General features: G+C 43.5%; 4 protein-coding genes across 5 annotated transcripts; all 4 read left to right on the top strand.

Moving 5' to 3' along the window:
* The first annotated feature begins 414 nt into the window (after positions 1–414).
* LOC135343782 (E3 ubiquitin-protein ligase TRIM71-like) lies at positions 415–3,161 on the top strand. Its single transcript, XM_064540789.1, has 2 exons — positions 415–466; positions 561–3,161. Exon 2 carries the CDS (start codon positions 895–897, stop codon positions 3,094–3,096), a length of 2,202 nt encoding a protein of 733 aa, XP_064396859.1. The 5' UTR covers positions 415–466; positions 561–894; the 3' UTR covers positions 3,097–3,161.
* Positions 3,162–5,858: 2,697 nt separating this feature from the next.
* Positions 5,859–10,703, top strand: LOC135343611 (E3 ubiquitin-protein ligase TRIM71-like). Its single transcript, XM_064540578.1, has 4 exons — positions 5,859–8,995; positions 9,268–9,395; positions 9,631–9,846; positions 10,046–10,703. The coding sequence occupies exon 1, from the start codon at positions 5,862–5,864 to the stop codon at positions 8,052–8,054; it is 2,193 nt and encodes a 730-aa protein (XP_064396648.1). The 5' UTR covers positions 5,859–5,861; the 3' UTR covers positions 8,055–8,995; positions 9,268–9,395; positions 9,631–9,846; positions 10,046–10,703.
* Positions 10,704–11,848: 1,145 nt separating this feature from the next.
* Positions 11,849–14,375, top strand: LOC135343548 (E3 ubiquitin-protein ligase TRIM71-like). Of its 2 annotated transcripts, none has more exons than XM_064540512.1 (2): positions 11,849–11,937; positions 12,085–14,375. In XM_064540512.1, the coding sequence occupies exon 2, from the start codon at positions 12,098–12,100 to the stop codon at positions 14,303–14,305; it is 2,208 nt and encodes a 735-aa protein (XP_064396582.1). In that variant the 5' UTR covers positions 11,849–11,937; positions 12,085–12,097; the 3' UTR covers positions 14,306–14,375. The 2 variants fall into 2 exon arrangements, with proteins under 2 accessions (XP_064396582.1, XP_064396583.1); XM_064540513.1 differs by having other exon boundaries at positions 11,858–11,933.
* Positions 14,376–14,497: 122 nt separating this feature from the next.
* Positions 14,498–20,349, top strand: LOC135343575 (DNA replication licensing factor MCM6-like). The gene is made up of 13 exons (XM_064540550.1): positions 14,498–15,169; positions 15,493–15,626; positions 15,963–16,221; positions 16,522–16,672; positions 16,893–17,034; positions 17,260–17,401; positions 17,623–17,886; positions 18,317–18,397; positions 18,621–18,830; positions 18,966–19,080; positions 19,299–19,502; positions 19,842–19,975; positions 20,218–20,349. The coding sequence occupies exons 2-13, from the start codon at positions 15,532–15,534 to the stop codon at positions 20,305–20,307; spliced, it is 1,887 nt and encodes a 628-aa protein (XP_064396620.1). The 5' UTR covers positions 14,498–15,169; positions 15,493–15,531; the 3' UTR covers positions 20,308–20,349.
* The last annotated feature ends 593 nt before the right edge of the window (positions 20,350–20,942 follow it).

The raw sequence follows: 20,942 nt of genomic DNA, 5'->3' as shown, positions 1-20,942 counted from the left end.
CACATCGAACATTATTTTGTTCAACGACTTATAAACTTGGCAAACATTTTTACCAGTTATATACATGTACATGTATTGAACACATACTTATAATTATGCATTCCCTAATATTTGTGTACCTAGTACGCTGATAATTATAATTTTAAATTGAAAGATACCAAGACAGCTTTTAATAGAAGCATCCCTAGCCTCCTACAAGGCCTCCATTCAGTGTGGCCTGGGATCAAGGCATCTCATGCCCAGTGCTCAGGGAGATATCAATGTTGCTACCAAGTTGTGTAGAATTGTTGTACATACATGTACATGTACTTTCATATTGAAAGATTAAAGGATCTAGGAAGTTCTTATAAATGTGACAGGCTTCCTGTGCAATTTGAATGTAAAACGCTGATGTCAGCACTTATTAAGCAATAATACATTTTACGGCTTCGAGTTTCCAACGCGCATGACTCGGGTATGAAACTAGGTATGTGAACACTAATACTAGACTGGCGGCGACAGCCCCTCGTGTACCGCTACACGCTCGGGCGGCTGTCGCCGCCAGTCTAGTATGAAACTAGGTATGTGAACACTAAGCATATCATTGTGTAGGCAATGCTCTGCTCTATTATTTGGTACATTAATCACACATATTTTAGTCTGCTCCAATAGTCTGGTTTTCCCAGAGCCTGTCACAAATAGTAGGTAAGTTTTTTCGGGTACCCGTTTTTTCAACTAGCTGCAGAGGTCTAGCTTAGCTTGACCTAATTGATCACTTAGTGCAAACTATTATTCACAGATTCAACATTCTTGTATGCTCAATTTCTAGGGAAGTTGCTATTTAATTTTTATATTAGAATAGTTTCATGCTTTTATAAATGTTGTACGAATGCATTCCCCAGATCTGAACTAACGATGGCTGAAGGACCTGATCCAGTTGTTGCTGATCTCGAGCAAGAAGTGACCTGTGGCATCTGTCATGACCGCTACCAGGAGCCAAAGCTGCTCCCTTGTTGTCACTACTACTGCAAGCAATGCATCCTCACACTCTCCAGTCGCTACCGACCCAACCAACCGTTCCCCTGCCCCGACTGTCGTGAGCCCACTCTATTGCCAGACAACAACCCAGACAGACTGCCCACTGCGTTCTTCATCAACCGGATGAAAGCACTCCACTCGAGGATGGAGAAAGCCCACGGCAAGTTGGAGACCACCTGTGAAGTGTGCTCTGGGGGAAAGGCCACTGCATTCTGCCGACAGTGTGTCAATTTTATCTGTGAAAAATGTGTAGAATCTCATCAACGTATGAAAGCCGGGTTTGCTACACATATCGTCTCCACTCTGGACGAGCTCAAACAGGGCGGAGTCAAAGAACTAACATTCGAAAACCCACCACCCCCAAAATGTGAAGATCACGAAGAGCCAAAAAAGATTTTCTGTTTCGATTGCAACAAGCTCATCTGTCGAGACTGTATCGTTATTGAACACGCTGGACACAATTACGAATTTGTAAAGAAAGCCGCTCCCGCAACTCGCAAAAAGCTGACGGAGCACCTCTCCCCACTCAAGAACCTACTGCCTGATCTGAGCACCGCTGTGAATCAAGTGAAAGGAACTAAACAGAAGATCCAGGCCCAAAAAGAACTGACAGAGAGACAAGTGAATGCCAAGTTCCAGGAGCTACACGATATTCTCGATCGATGCAAAGTCCGTGTTTTACGAGAATCTTCTGCTTTGGCTGATTCAAGGATGGAGAAGTTGACGGTTCAAGAGAAGGGTCTGGACCTGTCCCTGGGCACTGCTCAGAGTTTGATTGACTTTGTAGACCGTACGCTGGAGAATGCAAGTGATGAAGAACTGATTACTATGCAAGAGCAGGTGGTGAGTCGAATCGATGCCGAGGTGGTGAAGCGAGGGAAGGAAGCAGCTAATCCTGATCCAGTGGAGAAAGATGATTTTGGAGTTGAAATTTTTGTTTGTGAAGATCTCAAGAATTTGTTGTGCGTGAAGAACGTTTTTGTGTATGATGGTAAAGTGGATCCAACAAAGTGCACTGTGGAAGGAGATGGAGCTAAAAATGCTGAAATCGATAATCCTGCTTGCTTTTCAATCAATACACACCAGCCACGAAAATGTTCTTCAAAAACTAAAGTGACTCTAAAATCGCTAGTTGATGAATCATCTCAACAATTGCAAGCAGTGCCTGTGAAGGGTGAAGTGTACAGTGTTGAGTACACCCCTAGGTTACGTGGTCGACACCACCTCCTGATCTCAGTGGATGATCAGCCTATTCCAGGAAGCCCCTTCTCTGTGTTCATCAAAATACCCCCCACCAAGCTAGACAAACCAGTGAGGGTGATGAGAGGAATCAACAACCCTCGATATATGGTATTCAACTCATCAGAAGAACTGATTGTAACTGACGGTAGCGGTGATGTTTTGGTGTTTGACAAGAAAGGAAAACAAATTCGAAGCATCAGCAAATCAAAGCATGGGTTTGGCAATATCTGTGGTGTGGCAGTAGACAAGGAGGACAACATCTATGTCTGTGACAGCAACAAACACTGTGTGTACAAGTTCAACAAAAGAGGAGATCTGCTGAAGAGGTTTGGGACGAAGGGAAATGGTCCAAAGGAACTCATCTGGCCTCGAGGGATAGCAGTCGCTGGTGATCAAGTGTTTGTGTGTGACGATCAAAATCACAGAGTCCAAGTGTTGACGACAGAGTTGGAGCCAGTCAAGCAGATTGGTTCAGAGGGAACTGGTAATGAGCATTTTAACTGCCCAGAGGATGTCACAGTGGACAATGAACAAATGGTGTATGTCACTGACTGTTATAATCATCGTGTTCAAGTGCTCACTATGGATGGTCGGTTTATTCGCTCGATTGGAAAGAAAGGAAATGGACAAGGAGATCTGTATGGCCCTCATGGTGTGTGTGTCACTGGTTTTGTTTATGTTGCTGAGTATACTAACAAGCGTGTGTCAGCGTTCACTAAAGACGGTCAGTTTGTCATATCATTTGGTAATGGTCATATCACTAATCCTTATGGAGTAGCTGTGGACAGTAATGGTTTTGTTTATGTGCGCAGTCAAGAATCTGTTGTTATATTTTAGTTATTATTTGTGTGTGTGGGCAGTAGCAATCTGTGTTTTATGTGTATGTAATAATTTACTTTTGATTGAGAAGCAACTGACGATCTTTACCTGCCTGCTGCCTATTTTGGGAAAGATCTTTTGTGATTGTGTTATGAGGATCTTTACCATCTTATTACAAGTGAAAATGGACAAGTACCTAGCACACTCTGTATCTGAAGCTGCATCAGTTGCATGGACCCATTACATAACTACAGAGAGAACAGAGCCACTGCTTGCGAGACTCCACTATCAATCAGATCTCACTAAAAGTGACAATCTCAATGAACAAGATGAAGTACCGGTACCCACTGATGACCAACCAAGCTCTGAAGATGGACAATTTGACCTCTACACGGCCCAGTCCCTAGTTTGTGAGCTCAACAAACAGGTGATGATGTTTCAAGCATTAGCAGCAGAAGCCACGTTCATTACACAGCAAGCTACATTTGAGGTACAAGAGCAGCCCCTCCCCGGCCCCCCAGATGATGAAGCCAGAGAAATACAAGACATCCCTGAAAATATTACGATAGAAACCGTTGTATCACAAGACACCACATGGCAGCAAAGTGATGAAGTCATAGCAACGCAAGACAACTCTCTGCAGTATTTGGCCGATATATTTTTTGAGTGATAATGTGTCAACTTATTCACCCACAGGGTTCGTGAACTCTCAACGTCCAAGGTGGGTACTCTGCTACGCATCAATGGGCAAGTGGTACGGACGCACCCTGTCCATTCGTGTGGAGACTCCTGACATCAACTTTGACGAGGATGAACAGATCATCAATGGTGGGTGGTCTCATTATACTGTGCCCTTTAACATCAAGTTATAATTATTCCCTTGAGAAAATAAATTCTGGCTGATATTAAATGTGCTTAACAATTACTTTTAGACCAAAGGCTAGTAATAAATGGGGTGTTTCGCTAACAAACTTACTTGAGCGTCCATGCATAACTTTTCTCAATTTCTAGCATTTTCATAACTTTACACACATGTGCATTACTGTAGGCAATGATGAGGACTGCATGACCAATGGTGAGAATGGTGTCAATGGCGAGAATGGAGTGAACGGCCACACTCCAATAGACCAATCAGATCCATCCACCCAACCGCCGGTGAAAACCAAGAAGATACGAGTTACGTATGAGGAATATCGTATCATCTCCAACCTGCTCATCCTGCACATGCGTCAGAGCGAGGAGGCAGACAAAGGTGCAGCTGTCAGTAGTAAACCCCTCTATAGCGGACACCTTTGGGGAACAATTAAGTGTGGGCCCTTGTTGACTGAGGGTTTGTTTAGTACACAGGCTGTTTATTTGGCGTGGCCTTTATATCTGGGTTAGCCTTTCTTCATGAGTGGCCATTAAAAGGCTGTAGTGTTGATTGCTGTATGTACACTGATCACTTCAGCTACATTATGTTTGTTAGTAACTATATACATTACGACTTGGCTTTGATTTGTACCCACTGATTGTGACAGTTTGAAATACATGCTTTGGTGTGATAGGGGTATTGATGCTACATCACGTACACTCCTCCCCTCTCCAGATTCTAGCGGAGTTCGTGAAGGTGACCTAGTGAACTGGTACCTGAAGGAGGTGGCTGATGATATAGAGAATGTGGAGGAGCTGACGGAGAAGAAGCTCCTCGTGGAGAAGGTCATCGAGAGACTTGTGCAACATGTGAGTCGATCATGAGTGCATGTGCATGCCAATTTGTCTCGAAAGTCATGCATGGTCCTCTTAGCCCTTATACATGAACAGTGCTGCATGCGTGGTTTTTCAGATTTGTTTTCCTTTATTATCATGTTGAGATTTGCAGTTTGAGAGTACTGTATATATCTAGTATCATTTATATCGATACGTTTTACACTTAATTAGAATTGCGTTCTTTGTGTGTAGGACCACATTCTGTTGCCGTTGGTGATGGGGGAGGAGTCAGACAAAGATCCATTCCTGGTGGTTCATCCCAACTACGTCGTTGAGACATGAACACATCGAACATTATTTTGTTCAACGACTTATAAACTTGGCAAACATTTTTACCAGTTATATACATGTACATGTATTGAACACATACTTATAATTATGCATTCCTCAATATTTGTGTACCTAGTACGCTGATAATTATAATTTTAAATTGAAAGATACCAAGACAGCTTTTAATAGAAGCATCCCTAGCCTCCTACAAGGCCTCCATCTTCAGTGTGGCCTGGGATCAAGGCATCTCATGCTGAGTGCTCAGGGAGATATCAATGTTGCTACCAAGTTGTGTAGAATTGTTGTACATACATGTACATGTACTTTCATATTGAAAGAAAGTGTGGGCCAGTGTTGAAACAAAAAAGTGGGCATATCTGGTCAGATTTATAAAAAAGTGGGCGTATCTGGTCAGATTTCTAAAAAAGTGGGCGTATCTGGTCAGATTTATAACATTGTGTAATGTATGTACCAGTACAAGGTACATGCAAAACAAAGATCTTGTGTAATTGCTGAAATTAAAGGATCTAGGAAGTTCTTATAAATAGTAGGTAAGTTTTTTCGGATACCCGTTTTTTCAACTAGCTGCAGAGGTCTAGCTTAGCTTGACCTAATTGATCACTTAGCAAACTATTATTCACAGATTCAACATTCTTGTATTACTCAATTTCTAGCGAAGTTGCTATTTAATTAATTTTTATATTAGAATAGTTTCATGCTTTTATAAATGTTGTACAAATATATTCCCCAGATCTGAACTAACGATGGCCGAAGGACCTGATCCAGTTGTTGCTGATCTCGAGCAAGAAGTGACCTGTGGCATCTGTCATGACCGCTACCAGGAGCCAAAGCTGCTCCCTTGTTGTCACTACTACTGCAAGCAATGCATCCTCACACTCTCCAGTCGCTACCGACCCAACCAGCCATTCCCCTGCCCCGACTGTCGTGAGCCCACTCTATTGCCAGACAACAACCCTGACAGACTGACTACTGCGTTCTTCATCAACCGGATGAAAGCACTCCACTCGAGGATGGAGAAAGCCCACGGCAAGTTAGAGACCACCTGTGAAATGTGCTCTGGGGGAAAGGCCACTGCATTCTGCCGACAGTGTGTCAGTTTTATCTGTGACGATTGTGTGAAGTCTCATAAAATGAAAGTATTTTCCGGACATGCTATCTCCACTCTGGACGAGCTCAAACAGGGCGGAGTGAAAGAACTAACATTCGAAAGCCCACCACCCCCAAAATGTGAAGATCACGAAGAGCCAAAAAAGATTTTCTGTTTCGATTGCAACAAGCTCATCTGTCGAGACTGTATCGTTATTGAACATGCTGGACACAATTACGAATTTGTAAAGAAAGCTGCCCCCGCAACTCGCAAAAAGCTGACGGAGCACCTCTCCCCACTCAAGAACTTACTGCCTGATCTGAGCACCGCTGTGAATCAAGTGAAAGGAACTAAACAAAAGATCCAGGCCCAGAAAGAACTGACAGAGAGACAAGTGAATGCCAAGTTCCAGGAGCTACACGATATTCTCGATCGATGCAAGGTTCGTGTTTTACGAGAATCTTCTGCTTTGGCTGATTCAAAAATGGAGAAGCTGACGATTCAAGAGAAGGGTGTGGACCTGTCCCTGGGCACTGCTCAGAGTTTGATTGACTTTGTAGAGCGTACACTGGAGAATGCAAGTGATGAAGAACTGATTACGATGCAAGAGCAGGTGGTGAGTCGAATCGATGCCGAGGTGGTGAAGCGAGGGAAGGAAGCAGCCAATCCTGATCCAGTGGAGAAAGATGATTTTGGAGTCGAAGTGTTTGTTTGTGAGGATCTCAAGAAGTTGTGTGAGAACAATGTTATTGTGTATGACGGTAAAGTGGATCCAACAAAGTGCACTGTGGAAGGAGATGGAGCTAAAAATGCTGAAATCGATAAACCTACTTGCTTTTCAATCAATACACACCAGCCACAACAATTTTCTTCAAACACTAAAGTGACTCTAAAATCGCTAGTTGATGAATCATCTCAACAATTGCAAGCAGTGCCTGTGAGGGGTGGAGTGTACAGCGTTGAGTACACCCCTAGGGTACGTGGTCGACACCACCTCCTGATCTCAGTGGACGACCAGCCCATCCCAGGAAGCCCCTTCTCTGTGTTCATCAAAATACCCCCTACCAAGCTAGACAAACCAGTGAGGGTGATAAGGGAAATCAACAACCCTCAGTATATGGTATTCAACTCATCCGAAGAACTGATTGTAACTGACTATAGCGGTTATGTTTTGGTGTTTGACAAGAAAGGAAAACAGATTCGAAGCATCAGCAGATCAAAGCATGGGTTTGGCTGTATCTCTGGTGTGGCAGTAGACAAGGAGGACAACATCTATGTCTGTGATAGCGGCAAAAACTGTGTGTACAAGCTCAACAAAAGAGGAGATCTGCTAAAGAGGTTTGGGACGAAGGGAAGTGGTCCAAAGGAACTCAACTACCCTCGAGGGATAGCAGTCGCTGGTGATCAAGTGTTTGTGTGCGATAAGAATAATCACAGAGTCCAAGTGTTGACGACAGAGCTGGAGCCAGTCAAGCAGATTGGTTCATACGGAACTGGTAATGAGCATTTTAACCTACCAGAGGATGTAGCAGTGGACAATGAACAAATAGTGTATGTCACTGACTGTTATAATCATCGTGTTCAAGTGCTCACTATGGATGGTCGGTTTATTCGCTCGATTGGAAAGGAAGAAAGTGGACAAGGAGATCTGTATTGCCCTAATGGTGTGTGTGTCACTGGTTTTGTTTATGTTATGGACAATGGTAACAATCGTGTGTCAGTGTTTACTAAAGACGGTCAGTTTGTCACATCATTTGGTAATGGTCATATCACTAATCTTTATGGAGTAGCTGTGGACAATGATGGTTTTGTGTATGTGCGCAGTCACGGATCTGTTGTTATATTTTAGTTATTATTTGTGTGTGTGGGCAGTAGCAATCTGTGTTTTATGTGTATGTAATAATTTACTTTTGATTGAGAAGCAGTTAATTCTACTGATGATCTTTACCTGCCTGCTGCCTATTTTGGGAAAGATTGTTTGTGATTGTGTTATGAGGATCTTTACCATCTTATTACAAGTGAAAATGGACAAGTACCTAGCACACTCTGTATCTGAAGCTGCATCAGTTGCATTGACCCATTATACAACTACAGAGAGAGCAGAGCCACTGCTTGCGAGACTCCACTATCAATCAGATCTCAATAACCTCACTAAAAGTGACAATCTCAATGCAAGATGAGGTACCCACTGATGACCAACCAAGCTCTGAAGATGAACCATTTGACCTCTACACGGCCCAGTGTCCCTAGTTTGTGAGCTCAACAAACAGGTGATGATGTCTCAAGCATTAGCAGCAGAAGCCACGTTCATTGCACAGCAAGCTACATTTGAGGTACAAGAGCAGCCCCTCCCCCCAGAGGATGAAGCCAGAGAAATGCAAGCCCCCCCTGAAAATATTACGATAGAAACTATTGTATCACAAGACACCACACGGCAGCAAAGTGATGAAGTCATAGCAACGCAAGACAACTCTCTGCAGTATTTGGCCGAATGTATGGTTGGAAAATTGCCGTGTGCTTGTGCTGCCGAGACAAGGTTCACAGAGGTCACTAGTAGAGCACATCCAATGGACACCACTATAGACGAACCTTCACCCAAAGACCCTACAATGGATACGCTATTATTGTCCGACACAAGGAGACCAATTGTCAACGATGTCATTGCAAGTACTGCAGGTGAACAGTCCTGACCGTGGCTGGATACAGCTGGCTGAGTACCCAGAGCATGACCTGGAGGAGCTATCAGTTGCCATGACCACCAGTGACCCCAACACTATGAGCAGAGGCGAGGTCAGTCAAACTACCTTGGCCCTATCATTTTATTATTCAAGACATTAATATTGTCCCTTTGTAGATAATTTATTGTCCATTAAATTTAGTGCATTGTATTTAGTTGGTGTAGAAAAATAAGTTTGGGGACGACAGTTCATTGTCAACTAGTGTGCTTAAATGTGTCAGAGGTTTCTCTGTATATAAGGTACATGTTGTGAGAGACAGAAGAGTTACATGTTGCTTTGAGTATGTGCATTCATGGATGGCTTTTTATACGGAACATTCTGCAGTTGATGGTTGGACTGTATTGTGCTGTGCTGTGCTTGTGAGTGTTGGAGGCACTCAAGAGAGAGAAGAGGATGGCTTCTACAGGAGAGCTAGAGTGACAGAGGTCAATCGACCACACTATATTGGACAGGTGAGTGGTGTGCCTGTTGCTCAATAGAGCCAAGTTTTGTAGCAATTATCCTTCAACATCATCTTCCATAGTCTATAAACTGTGTAGCTCTGAATAGAGTGAATTTCTAGGATAAAATACTTGCTTCTAAAATTACGAATGATATAATACGCCGGGGGAAGCTACATTATAGACAAACGTGATTACCAATCATTTTGATCATTTGCTTGTTATCTCCCCACCTGTGTGTATACAGCCTCAGGCTACACTGGAGCTGATAGATTGTGGCTCAACGATGCACAGTGTGTCACTACGTAACCTCTACAAGCTCCCCCACGGACTGAGAGTGGGCGTGGTCCCTCCCCTGGCCCTCCCCACGGCTATTGACGGCCTCTACTCAACATTCAATCACGGAGAGGAATGGTTCCCACTGGACAAACAGCTACTATGGAAACACCTACGACACAAAATGGTGAATATAGTGTAGCGAAAGGCTTCTGTGAAGTAGCTGCAGTTTAGAAGGAACTTTTTGTGGTTGCACTTAGTCCCCCCACCGTCTGATAATAAGTGCCTATAAGTAGAACTAAAACTGTAGACTTTGTAAATTGTGTATATAGTATGTGTTTTATAGTGTGTGCATTTTGTTCATGCTTGCTTAAATGTGACTACAGGTGTTTGCCAAGGTTACCAGGAAACCATCCGGGCTACAAGTTGGTGTCGTCGATATCTACTATGATCGTGTTGGCAAGAACAGAGTAACTAACCTGCTCCTCACTAAAGGACTATACCTCAGCTCCACCTCTCTGCTAGCCAAGACCACACCCACACCTTAAACCACCCCCTCACAAGCAGTAACCACTCCCCCACGATCATTACTATCTCGGCTCAGTTACCTACTAAAGAAATCAAAACAATTCATGACCCTCAAAACAGAAACTATTTGTGCACTAAAGAGACATCATCAATGTCAGCTGTACTAGCACCGACAAACTTGTTTAATGGTGTCAAAGTGTCTACTTGTGAGAAAGGAGATTGTAAGGAAGCTGCCAATTGCTGGTATCAAGATGCCCCTCTGGAGAGAGCCTCGTTAAGCGGGGAGGACTCCTGGTCTAACGAGTCTGATGAGTGCTGTCATAGCGACCGTCGTCTGAGCAGCAAGTCCCTAGTGTTGACAAGTGATTATCATTTGAGAACTGAAAATTTTAACTGAATGATGACTGGACTAGCTATTATTATAGCCTAACTGCAAATATTGTATGACCATAGATATGGTATGACTGTGAAGAAGTGTGGGTGTATCTCAGTTACATATTTTCGCGAGTATTAATTTCTGAGTAAAATCGCAAACATTAATTTGTACTAGAAAATGCAATGAATCTCATTAAAACACTATAGCTGGGTGAAACGCTATGAATAACATTAATTTTACAACTTAGAGCAGCCTACTGCTACTTCAGTTCATTGCTTACTTTTACCATATGCCTTAACCCATTTTCTGATTGTAGGTAAGACTTTATACAGTAGCTGCAGAGGTATAGTACATGTATATAGCATGTATATAGCTAATTATACAAAGTTTATGCCATATTCAACATTCTACACAATTGCATTCTTCAGATCTGAGAAACAATTTCTAACGATGGCCGAAGGACCTGATCCAGTTGTTGCTGATCTCGAGCAAGAAGTGACCTGTGGCATCTGTCATGACCGCTACCAAGAGCCAAAGCTGCTCCCTTGTTGTCACTACTACTGCAAGCAATGCATCCTCACACTCTCCAGTCGCTACCGACCCAACCAGCCATTGCCCTGCCCCGACTGTCGTGAGCCCACTCTATTGCCAGGCAACAACCTAGACAGACTGCCCACCGCATTCGTCATCAACCGGATGAAAGCACTCCACTCGAGAATGGAGAAAGCCTACGGCAAGTATAATCACTTTGGAAAATCACTAAGGATACAATTCTTTGAACGACAATAACTTGCGTACCATTGGTCCAATCTGAATAATTATTTGATTTTCTGAAAGCAATTATGGCTGTCTAACGTTGTAGACTCGCAAGCTGTCACCGTTGCACTGCGATTACGTTGTGGATGGTAATTGTTGCCACCAGAGAGGCACTGAGCTGCACAGAGAGAGAGAGAGAGAGAGAGAGAGGAGTAGTAGTGTGTATCATACAGTCTCTGCTATATTACTAGTACCAGCTACAAGTGGCAGAAATTGTGATGGCACTGTTTACGAGTTGTGAGCATCTTGAACACTTTTTCATATTCATATAAAGATATACTATGCACATAGATCCTATAATCAACGCTTCAAGGACAGTGAGTGGTTCACTCACTTCATTCAGTTGGCTACATTGCATTGTATCACAGCTCAGGTGAATAGTAGAAAAGTGTGTGTGGGCGTTGAAACAAAAATGGGCGTATCTGGTCAGATTTATACATTGTGTTAATGGGCGTAGCATGTACCAGTACAAGGTACATGCAAAACAACAATTTAAATGTGACACTGATGTGCTTCTGAATTAAATTGAAGGATCTAGGAACTTCTGATAAATAGTAGGTAAGTTTTTTGAACTAACTGCATAGGTCTAGCTTAGCTTGACCTATAAATGATCACTTAGTGCAAACTCAATATTCTAGTACTCAATTTCTAGTGAAATTGCTATTAGTATAATTTATTAAAATGTTGTACAAATGCATTCCCCAGATCTGAACTAACGATGGCCGAAGGACCTGATCCAGTTGTTGCTGATCTCGAACAAGAGGTGACCTGTGGCATCTGTCATGACCGCTACCAGGAGCCAAAGCTGCTCCCTTGTTGTCACTACTACTGCAAGCAATGCATCCTCACACTCTCCAGTCGCTACCGACCCAACCAGCCGTTCCCCTGCCCCGACTGTCGTGAGCCCACTCTATTGCCAGACAACAACCCAGACAGACTGCCCACTGCGTTCTTCATCAACCGGATGAAAGCACTCCACTCGAGGATGGAGAAAGCCCACGGCAAGTTGGAGACCACCTGTGAAATGTGCTCTGGGGGAAAGGCCACTGCATTCTGCCAACAATGTGTTAATTTCATCTGTGAAGATTGTGTGAAGTGTCATAAACGATTGAGAGTATTTGCCGGACATGCCATCTCCACTCTGGACAACCTCAAACAGGGCAGAGTGAAAGAACTAACATTCGAAAGCCCTCCACCCCCAAAATGCGAGGATCACGAGGAACTAAAAAAGATTTTTTGCTTCGATTGCAACAAGCTCATCTGTCGAGACTGTATCGTTATTGAACACGCTGGACACAATTACGAATTTGTAAAGAAAGCCGCCCCAGCAACTCGCAAAAAGCTGACTGAGCACCTCTCCCCACTCAAGAACCTACTGCCTGATCTGAGCACCGCTGTGAATCAAGTGAAAGGAACTAAACAGAAGATTCAGGCCCAGAAAGAACTGACAGAGAGACAAGTGAATGCCAAGTTCCAGGAGCTACACGATATTCTCGATCGATGCAAGGTCCGTGTTTTACGAGAATCTTCTGCTTTGGCTGATTCAAAGATGGAGAAGCTGACAGTTCAAGAGAAGGGTCTGGACCTGTCCCTGGGCACTGCTCAGAGTTTGATTGACTTTGTAGAGCGTACACTGGAGAATGCAAGTGATGAAGAACTGATTACGATGCAAGAGCAGGTGGTGAGTCGAATCGATGCCGAGGTGTTGAAGCGAGGGAAGGAAGCAGCCAATCCTGATCCAGTGGAGAAAGATGATTTTGGAGTCGAAGTGTTTGTTTGTGAGGATCTCAAGAAGTTGTGTGAGAACAATGTGAGAGTGTATGATGGTAAAGTGGATCCAGCAAAGTGCACTGTGGAAGGAGATGGAGCTAGAACTGCTGAAATCGATAAACCTAACAATTTTTCGATTCTTGTGGAATGTAATACACAATTAAAGCATCCTACAATACAAGTGGCTCTAAAATCGCTAGTTGAAGAATCATCTCAGCAATTGCAAGCAGTGCCTGTGAGGGGTGGAGTGTACAGTGTTGAGTACACCCCTAGGGTACGTGGTCGACACCACCTCCTGATCTCAGAAGACGACCAGCCCATCCCAGGAAGCCCCTTCTCTGTGTTCGTCAAAATACCCCCCACCAAGCTGGACAAACCTGTGAGGGTGATGAGAGGAATCAACATCCCTGAGTATATGGCATTCAATTCGTCAGAAGAACTGATTGTAACTGACTTTGAGGGTGATGTTTTGGTGTTTGACAAGAAAGGAAAACAAATTCGAAGCATCAGCAAATCAAAGCACGGGTTTGGCGGTATCTCTGGCGTGGCAGTAGACAAGGAGGACAACATCTATGTCTCTGACTGGAGCAAACACTGTGTGTACAAGTTCAACAAAAGAGGAGATCTGCTGAAGAGGTTTGGGACGATTGGAAGTGGTCCAAAGGAACTCAACTCCCCTCGAGGGATAGCAGTCGCTGGTGATCAAGTGTTTGTGTGCGATCAGATAAATCACAGAGTCCAAGTGTTGACGACAGAGCTGGAGCCAGTCAAGCAGATTGGTTCATACGGAACTGGTAATGAGCATTTTTACGGACCAGAGGATGTTGCAGTGGACAATGAACAAATGATGTATGTCACTGACTGTTATAATCATCGTGTTCAAGTGCTCACTATGGATGGTCGGTTTATTCGCTCGATTGGAAAGAAAGGAAATGGACAAGGAGAACTGTCTTCCCTTTGTGGTGTGTGTGTCACTGGTTTTGTTTATGTTTTTGAGGATGGTAACAAGCGTGTGTCAGTGTTCACTAAAGACGGTCAGTTTGTCACATCATTTGGTAATGCTCATATCACTAATCTTTATAGAGTTGCTGGAGTAGCTGTGGACAGTGATGGTTTTGTTTATGTGTGCAGTTATGGATCTGTTGTTATATTTTAGTTATTATTTGTGTGTGTGGGCAGTAGCAATCTGTGTTTTATGTGTATGTAATAATTTACTTTTGATTGAGAAGCAGTTAGTTCTACTGATGATCTTTACCTGCCTGCTGCCTATTTTGGGAAAGATCGTTTGTGATTGTGTTATGAGGATCTTTACCATCTTATTACAAGTGAAAATGGACAAGTACCTAGCACACTCTGTATCTGAAGCTGCATCAGTTGCATGGACCCATTATACAACTACAGAGAGAGCAGAGCCACTGCTTGCGAGACTCCACTATCAATCAGATCTCAATAACCTCACTAAAAGTGACAATCTCAATGAACAAGATGAAGTACCGGTACCCACTGATGACCAACCAAGCTCTGAAGATGGACAATTTGACCTCTACACGGCCCAGTCCCTAGTTTGTGAGCTCAACAAACAGGTGATGATGTTTCAAGCATTAGCAGCAGAAGCCACGTTCATTACACAGCAAGCTACATTTGAGGTACAAGAGCAGCCCCTCCCCGGCCCCCCCAGATGATGAAGCCAGAGAAATGCAAGACATCCCTGAAAATATTACGATAGAAACCGTTGTATCACAAGACACCACATGGCAGCAAAGTGATGAAGTCATAGCAACGCAAGACAACTCTGCAGTATTTGGCCGAAGTATTTTTTGAGTGATAATGTGTCAACTTATTCACCCACAGGGTTCGTGAACTCTCAACGTCCAAGGTGGGTACTCTGCTACGCATCAGTGGGCAAGTGGTACGGACGCACCCTGTCCATCCCGAGCTGACCAATGGGACGTTTCTCTGTCTCGAGTGTCAGAAGGTCATCTCTGATGTTGAGCAGCAGTTCAAGTTCACACAACCAACAGTGAGTGCTTCACATCATTAATATAATGTCTTAGTAAAGTCGATTATGTGTGTGGGTGCGTGTGTGTGAGCAGAACTCAATTAAATGTCCCCTGTCGACGCAGAAGATTTTAATTGTAGCCATGGCAGTTTCAAGTGTCCTATACGTATAGTCGTACAGCAAGTATGCTATCTTGAGCTGTTAATTACACTAAAAAAGCCACACCCTCTCATAACCATCCCCAGAGGCCACACCCTCTCATACACCATCCCCAGAAGCCACACCCTCTCATACACCATCCCCAGAGGCCACACCCTCTCATACACCTGTGTTCATTTCCCCAGGTGTGTAAGAATCCTAACTGTCAGAACAGAAGACGGTTCATGCTTGATGTCAAAGCCTCGCGGTTTGTTGACTTCCAGAAAGTGCGTATCCAGGAGACACAGCAGGAGCTGCCACGAGGCTCCATCCCCCGAAGGTGAGGAGGGGGAGGGGTCTGTATGCTCATTATATTGTATTGCTGATGTTAAATTATTAATGTGAGCATCAGTTGAGCTACCGTTTTATGCCTTTAGTTAGTGTATGCATCTACATGCAGTGTATACACAATGTATACATGTAGTAGGCGGCTGTCGTGTAAACACATGTGTGATGAGATGTCTGCGGTCTTAGAACATAGTGTAGCACATGTTGAAGTAGAGTGAGCATGTGTAAGTTCATTAGACTCCACCATTTACTGCACATTCAACTTGTTAACAGGAGTGCCGCTCCTGGTGTTACTCATTCATAATTATAACCTACTTCGTACACACAGTCTTGAGATTATTCTGCGAGCTGAAGCTGTAGAGATGGTGCAGGCTGGAGACAAGTGTGACTTCATCGGGACGCTCGTTGTCGTCCCTGACGTCTCACAGCTGCGTACAGAGGGAGTGAGGGCGGAGACATCGACTCGTATGCGTGATGGGGAGGGGTACGATAGGGACGGAGTGAGAGGACTCAAGGCTCTCGGTGTAAGAGACCTCACGTATCGACTGGTGTTTCTAGCATGTGCTGTACAACAGACACAGCCCGGGGTGAGTATAATTATGTACCTCCATTTATTCCTCCAGCCTAATTGTTTGTACATGTATAACCCAACCCCCACAGTTCTCTTAATCCTAGCCGTTTTCTTGTCTAGTTTAGAGTGTCTATAGACGAAGCAGGACCACGCCTCCTGTACACGTTACGTTAGACAATGGGGTGATGAGTATAGAGTACATATATAATCTGATTTGCTGTATACATTTAGAAGATACTTTTAGAGGGTTTAACGTTTGTTTTGGTTGCATCTACATGCATGTACCTACAATTACTGCATTCGATTTGTCCTCCAGTTTAGTGGGCGTGATCTGACAGGGGAGGATCAAACAGCGGAGAGTATTCGTAAGCAGATGACCGATGCCGAGTGGTCACGTATCTATGAGATGAGTCAGGATAAAAATCTTTACCAGAACCTCATCAACTCACTCTTCCCCACCATTCATGGTGAGTACAAAGTTCAAGTGCCCACAATTAGTGTTATAGAGTATACTGCGAATGAGCCATTTGAACCGACTTGGCATTTTTGCAACACTTTGTTAGGATAGTTGAGTTTTTTTCATCAGATCTAAATTGAATTTGATACGATGGGCCCCTATTTCACCTACGTATCTTCATCCCCAGTCAGCCGCCATTACTGATCTTCATTGTACGTTCTCCCCTTCAGGCAATGATGAGGTGAAGCGAGGTATTCTACTGATGCTGTTCGGTGGTGTGCCCAAGACGACCATGGAGGGGACTCATCTCCGTGGGGACATCAACGTGTGCATCGTGGGGGACCCGTCCTGTGGCAAGAGCCAGTTCCTCAAGTGAGTGTATTATGTTATTTGTGTTGAGGTTGACCTTCATAATGTTGTCATAACTTTGTTATACTTAACTCAAATTCAAAATTTCATATACCATTGGATTCCTTGTTAAAAAGCGCTTCTATCTGTATGCTGCAGAGCTGATAAGCTCCAACCAGCTAGAAGTAGACTTCAGTTTGTGTCATCACGTACACACCGTTACTATCCCTTGCACTACTCACTGTACAGGAGAGTGGAGGAGTTCAGTCCTCGTGCAGTGTACACTAGTGGCAAGGCCTCGACAGCAGCTGGACTCACAGCTGCCGTGGTCAAGGACGAGGAGAGTCACGAGTTTGTTATAGAGGCTGGCGCTCTCATGCTCGCTGACAATGTGAGCTAACTCTCATCATTATTATACTTGCTTGTACACATCCATAAAGTCGTATCTAGGCTGTTTACACATGTATGTATATAGGTATAGTTAATACTGTATGTGTTCTGCTTTGAAATGACGAGGATTACCTTGAATTTGTTACCAGTAGCAGATAATCATGTTCATATGTAGCTAATGTACAGTCAGTGCATACTAATTAAAATGCCCTCCCCCTGCAGGGAGTTTGTTGTATTGACGAGTTTGACAAGATGGACCTCAAAGACCAAGTAGCCATTCATGAAGCCATGGAGCAACAGACCATTTCAATCACCAAGGCTGGTGTCAAGGCAACCCTCAATGCTCGTACATCCATCCTAGCTGCGGCTAATCCGATTGGTGGTCGCTATGACCGGTCAAAATCCCTCAAGATGAACATCCAGCTCACTGCCCCCATCATGTCACGCTTTGACCTCTTCTTTATCATAGTGGACGAATGTAACGAGGTGTGTGTACCAATTGACCTCAAATGTACCCTAGCTGCAACTGTGCAATGAAAAGCAAAATCATAATTAACCCAAGTATGAACTAAAACTTTTTTCTGGCTATCTAATTTAATTATGGTTTTGTTGTCTACACTGAAATTTACTGGTATGTCAATGTGTATGACAGGTGCACTGTTAGTGGTGGTTTAGTGGGTGAGTGCTCTAATATCTGCATGAAGACACGCTTTAAATGTAAATTAAGCGCTGTAGAATAGCTGCCTTTATTCCGTTTTTTTAGCCATGTGGGGTTCCTATGTGCAGTTTTTCTATTCCTGTTCCTTTTTTGCCATTCCACTGCTCATGATTATTATAGTGTAGCAAAAATATGCTGTTATTTGTATTTGTGACACCTTGACCTAGTGTGTTGATTGATGCTCCCCCTCCTCCACAGGTGACTGACTATGCCATCGCTAGGCGTATTGTGGACCTCCACAGTCACAAGACAGAGGCAGTGGAGCGTGTCTATTCCCTCGTGAGTGGTGTGGACGGGGGGAGGGTTGTAGTTACGGCCTGAATAATATACCAGCCTTTTTGCTTGAATAAGTTATGGTAAATTTGAAGTTCTTCGTTACAATTATCGTAAAAAACCGCGGAGATACGTGGTTTTTAGATGGTGTACTATATTAGCTAGTATAGGTAATTGATCAGTTGCAAATCAATACGTCATTGTACCACTGTGACCCCGCCCCCTTCAGGAGGAGATCCAACGCTACGTATTGTTTGCCCGTCAGTTCAAGCCTCGTATCAGCCCCACCTCTGGTGAGTACATGGTGGAGCAGTACAAGAAGTTACGGCAGAGAGACTGCTCGGGCGTGGCTCGGTCGTCATGGAGAATCACCGTGAGACAGCTGGAGAGTTTGATACGACTCGCGGAGGCCATGGCCAGGATCCACTGCTCTGATGAGGTGTGTGGAGTGTAAAGAGTGAGGGGTGGGTGTAGAGTGGATTTTGTAGGTGTGTGTACAGAATACAACTTATGATTTGTTGGATATTATATTATGATGGTCATCAGGTTCATTACATGACTATACATGCCTCAGGTACAACCTAAGCATGTGAAGGAAGGCTTTCGTTTGCTCAATAAGTCTATTATTCGTGTGGAGACTCCGGACATCAACTTTGATGAGGATGAACAGATCATCAATGGTGGGTGGTGTCATTATACTGTGCCCTTTATCATCAAGCAATATTCCCGGCTGATAAATAAAATAAATTCTGGTTGATTGATGTGCTTAAAAATCAACGATTACTTTTAGACCAAAGGCTAGTAATAAATGGGGAGTTTCGCTAACAAACTTACTTGAGTGTCCATGCATAACTATTTATAAATTTCTAGCATTTTCATAACTTTACACACATGTGCATTACTGTAGGCAATGATGAGGACTGCATGACCAATGGTGAGAATGGTGTCAATGGCGAGAATGGAGTGAACGGCCACACTCCAATAGACCAATCAGATCCATCCACCCAACCGCCGGTGAAAACCAAGAAGATACGAGTTACGTATGAGGAATATCGTATCATCTCTAACCTGCTCATCCTGCACATGCGTCAGAGCGAGGAGGCAGACAAAGGTGCAGCTGTCAGTAGTAAACCCCTCTATAGCGGACACCTTTGGGGAACAATTAAGTGTGGGCCATTGTTGACTGAGGGTTTGTTTAGTACACAGGCTGTTTATTTGGCGTGGCCTTTATATCTGGGTTAGCCTTTCTTCATGAGTGGCCATTAAAAGGCTGTAGTGTTGATTGCTGTATGTACACTGATCACTTCAGCTACATTATGTTTTGTTTGTAGCTATACATACTACGACTTGGCTTTGATTTGTACCCACTGATTGTGACAGTTTGAAATACATGCTTTGGTGTGATAGTGGTATTGATGCTACACATCATGTACACTCCTCCCCCCTCCAGATTCTAGCGGAGTTCGTGAAGGTGACCTAGTGAACTGGTATCTGAAGGAGGTGGCTGATGATATAGATAATGTGGAGGAGCTGACGGAGAAGAAGCTCCTCGTGGAGAAGGTCATTGAGAGACTTGTGCAACATGTGAGTCAATCATGAGTGCACGTGCAGTTAGCCTCGTCTCCATGGGCCAATTTGTCTCTAATGTAAAGCTAGGTGGAAAGTTTTACAAAAAGTACATGCATGGTCCTCGTAGCATTTGTACATGATTCTTTTCGCAGTTTGTTTGAGATTTTGTGCACTAGTAGTGTATTGGTATGTGCGTATTGCATGCTGATTAAAACGATACTTTTGTGCTTAATTAGAATTGCGTTTTTTGTGTGTAGGACCACATTCTTTTGCCATTGGTGATGGGGGAGGAGTCAGACGAAGATCCATTCCTGGTGGTTCATCCCAACTACGTCATTGAGACATGAACACATCGAACATTATTTTGTTCAACGACTTATAAACTTGGCAAACATTTTTACCAGTTATATACATGTACATGTATTGAACACATACTTATAATTATGCATTCCTCAATATTTGTGTACCTAGTACGCTGATAATTATAATTTTAAATTGAAAGATACCAAGACAGCTATTTAATAGAAGCATCACTAGCCTCCTATAAGGCCTCCATTCAGTGCGGTCTGCATGGGATCAAGGCATATCATGCCCAGTGCTCAGGGAGATATCAATCGATGTTGCTACCAAGTTGTGTAGAATTGTTGTACATACATGTACATGTACTTTCATATTGAAGAAAGTGTGGGCCAGTGTTGAAACAAAAAAGTGGGGGTATCTGGTCAGATTTATAACATTGTGTAATGGGCGTAGCATGTACCAGTACAAGGTACATGCAAAACAAAGGCTTGTAATTGTTGAATCTAGGAAGTTTTTATAAATAGTAGGTAAGTTTTTTCTGGTACCCGTTTTTTCAACTTAGCTGCAGAGGTTTAGCTTAGCTTGACCTAATTGATCACTTAGTGCAAAATATTATTCACAGATTCAACATTCTTGTATAGATCTACTCAATTTCTAGCGAAGCTCGAAGTTGTATTTAATT

This window comes from Halichondria panicea, chromosome 11 (assembly GCF_963675165.1).
Source record: "Halichondria panicea chromosome 11, odHalPani1.1, whole genome shotgun sequence".
Classification (NCBI taxonomy): Eukaryota; Metazoa; Porifera; class Demospongiae; order Suberitida; family Halichondriidae; genus Halichondria; species Halichondria panicea.
Note: the sequence above shows the minus strand (reverse complement) of the source record. Positions and strands in the feature narration are given on the sequence as shown.

Bases quoted from the DNA above. Each gene is read 5' to 3' on its own strand.
- LOC135343782 (XM_064540789.1), top strand. From the start codon at position 895: ATGGCTGAAGGACCTGATCCAGTTGTTGCTGATCTCGAGCAAGAAGTG.
- LOC135343611 (XM_064540578.1), top strand. From the start codon at position 5,862: ATGGCCGAAGGACCTGATCCAGTTGTTGCTGATCTCGAGCAAGAAGTG.
- LOC135343548 (XM_064540512.1), top strand. From the start codon at position 12,098: ATGGCCGAAGGACCTGATCCAGTTGTTGCTGATCTCGAACAAGAGGTG.
- LOC135343575 (XM_064540550.1), top strand. From the start codon at position 15,532: ATGCTTGATGTCAAAGCCTCGCGGTTTGTTGACTTCCAGAAAGTGCGT. The intron at 18,831-18,965 runs GTGTGTGGAGTG...TACATGCCTCAG, and splicing joins GGATCCACTGCTCTGATGAG to GTACAACCTAAGCATGTGAA. The intron at 19,503-19,841 runs GTGCAGCTGTCA...TCCCCCCTCCAG, and splicing joins GAGCGAGGAGGCAGACAAAG to ATTCTAGCGGAGTTCGTGAA.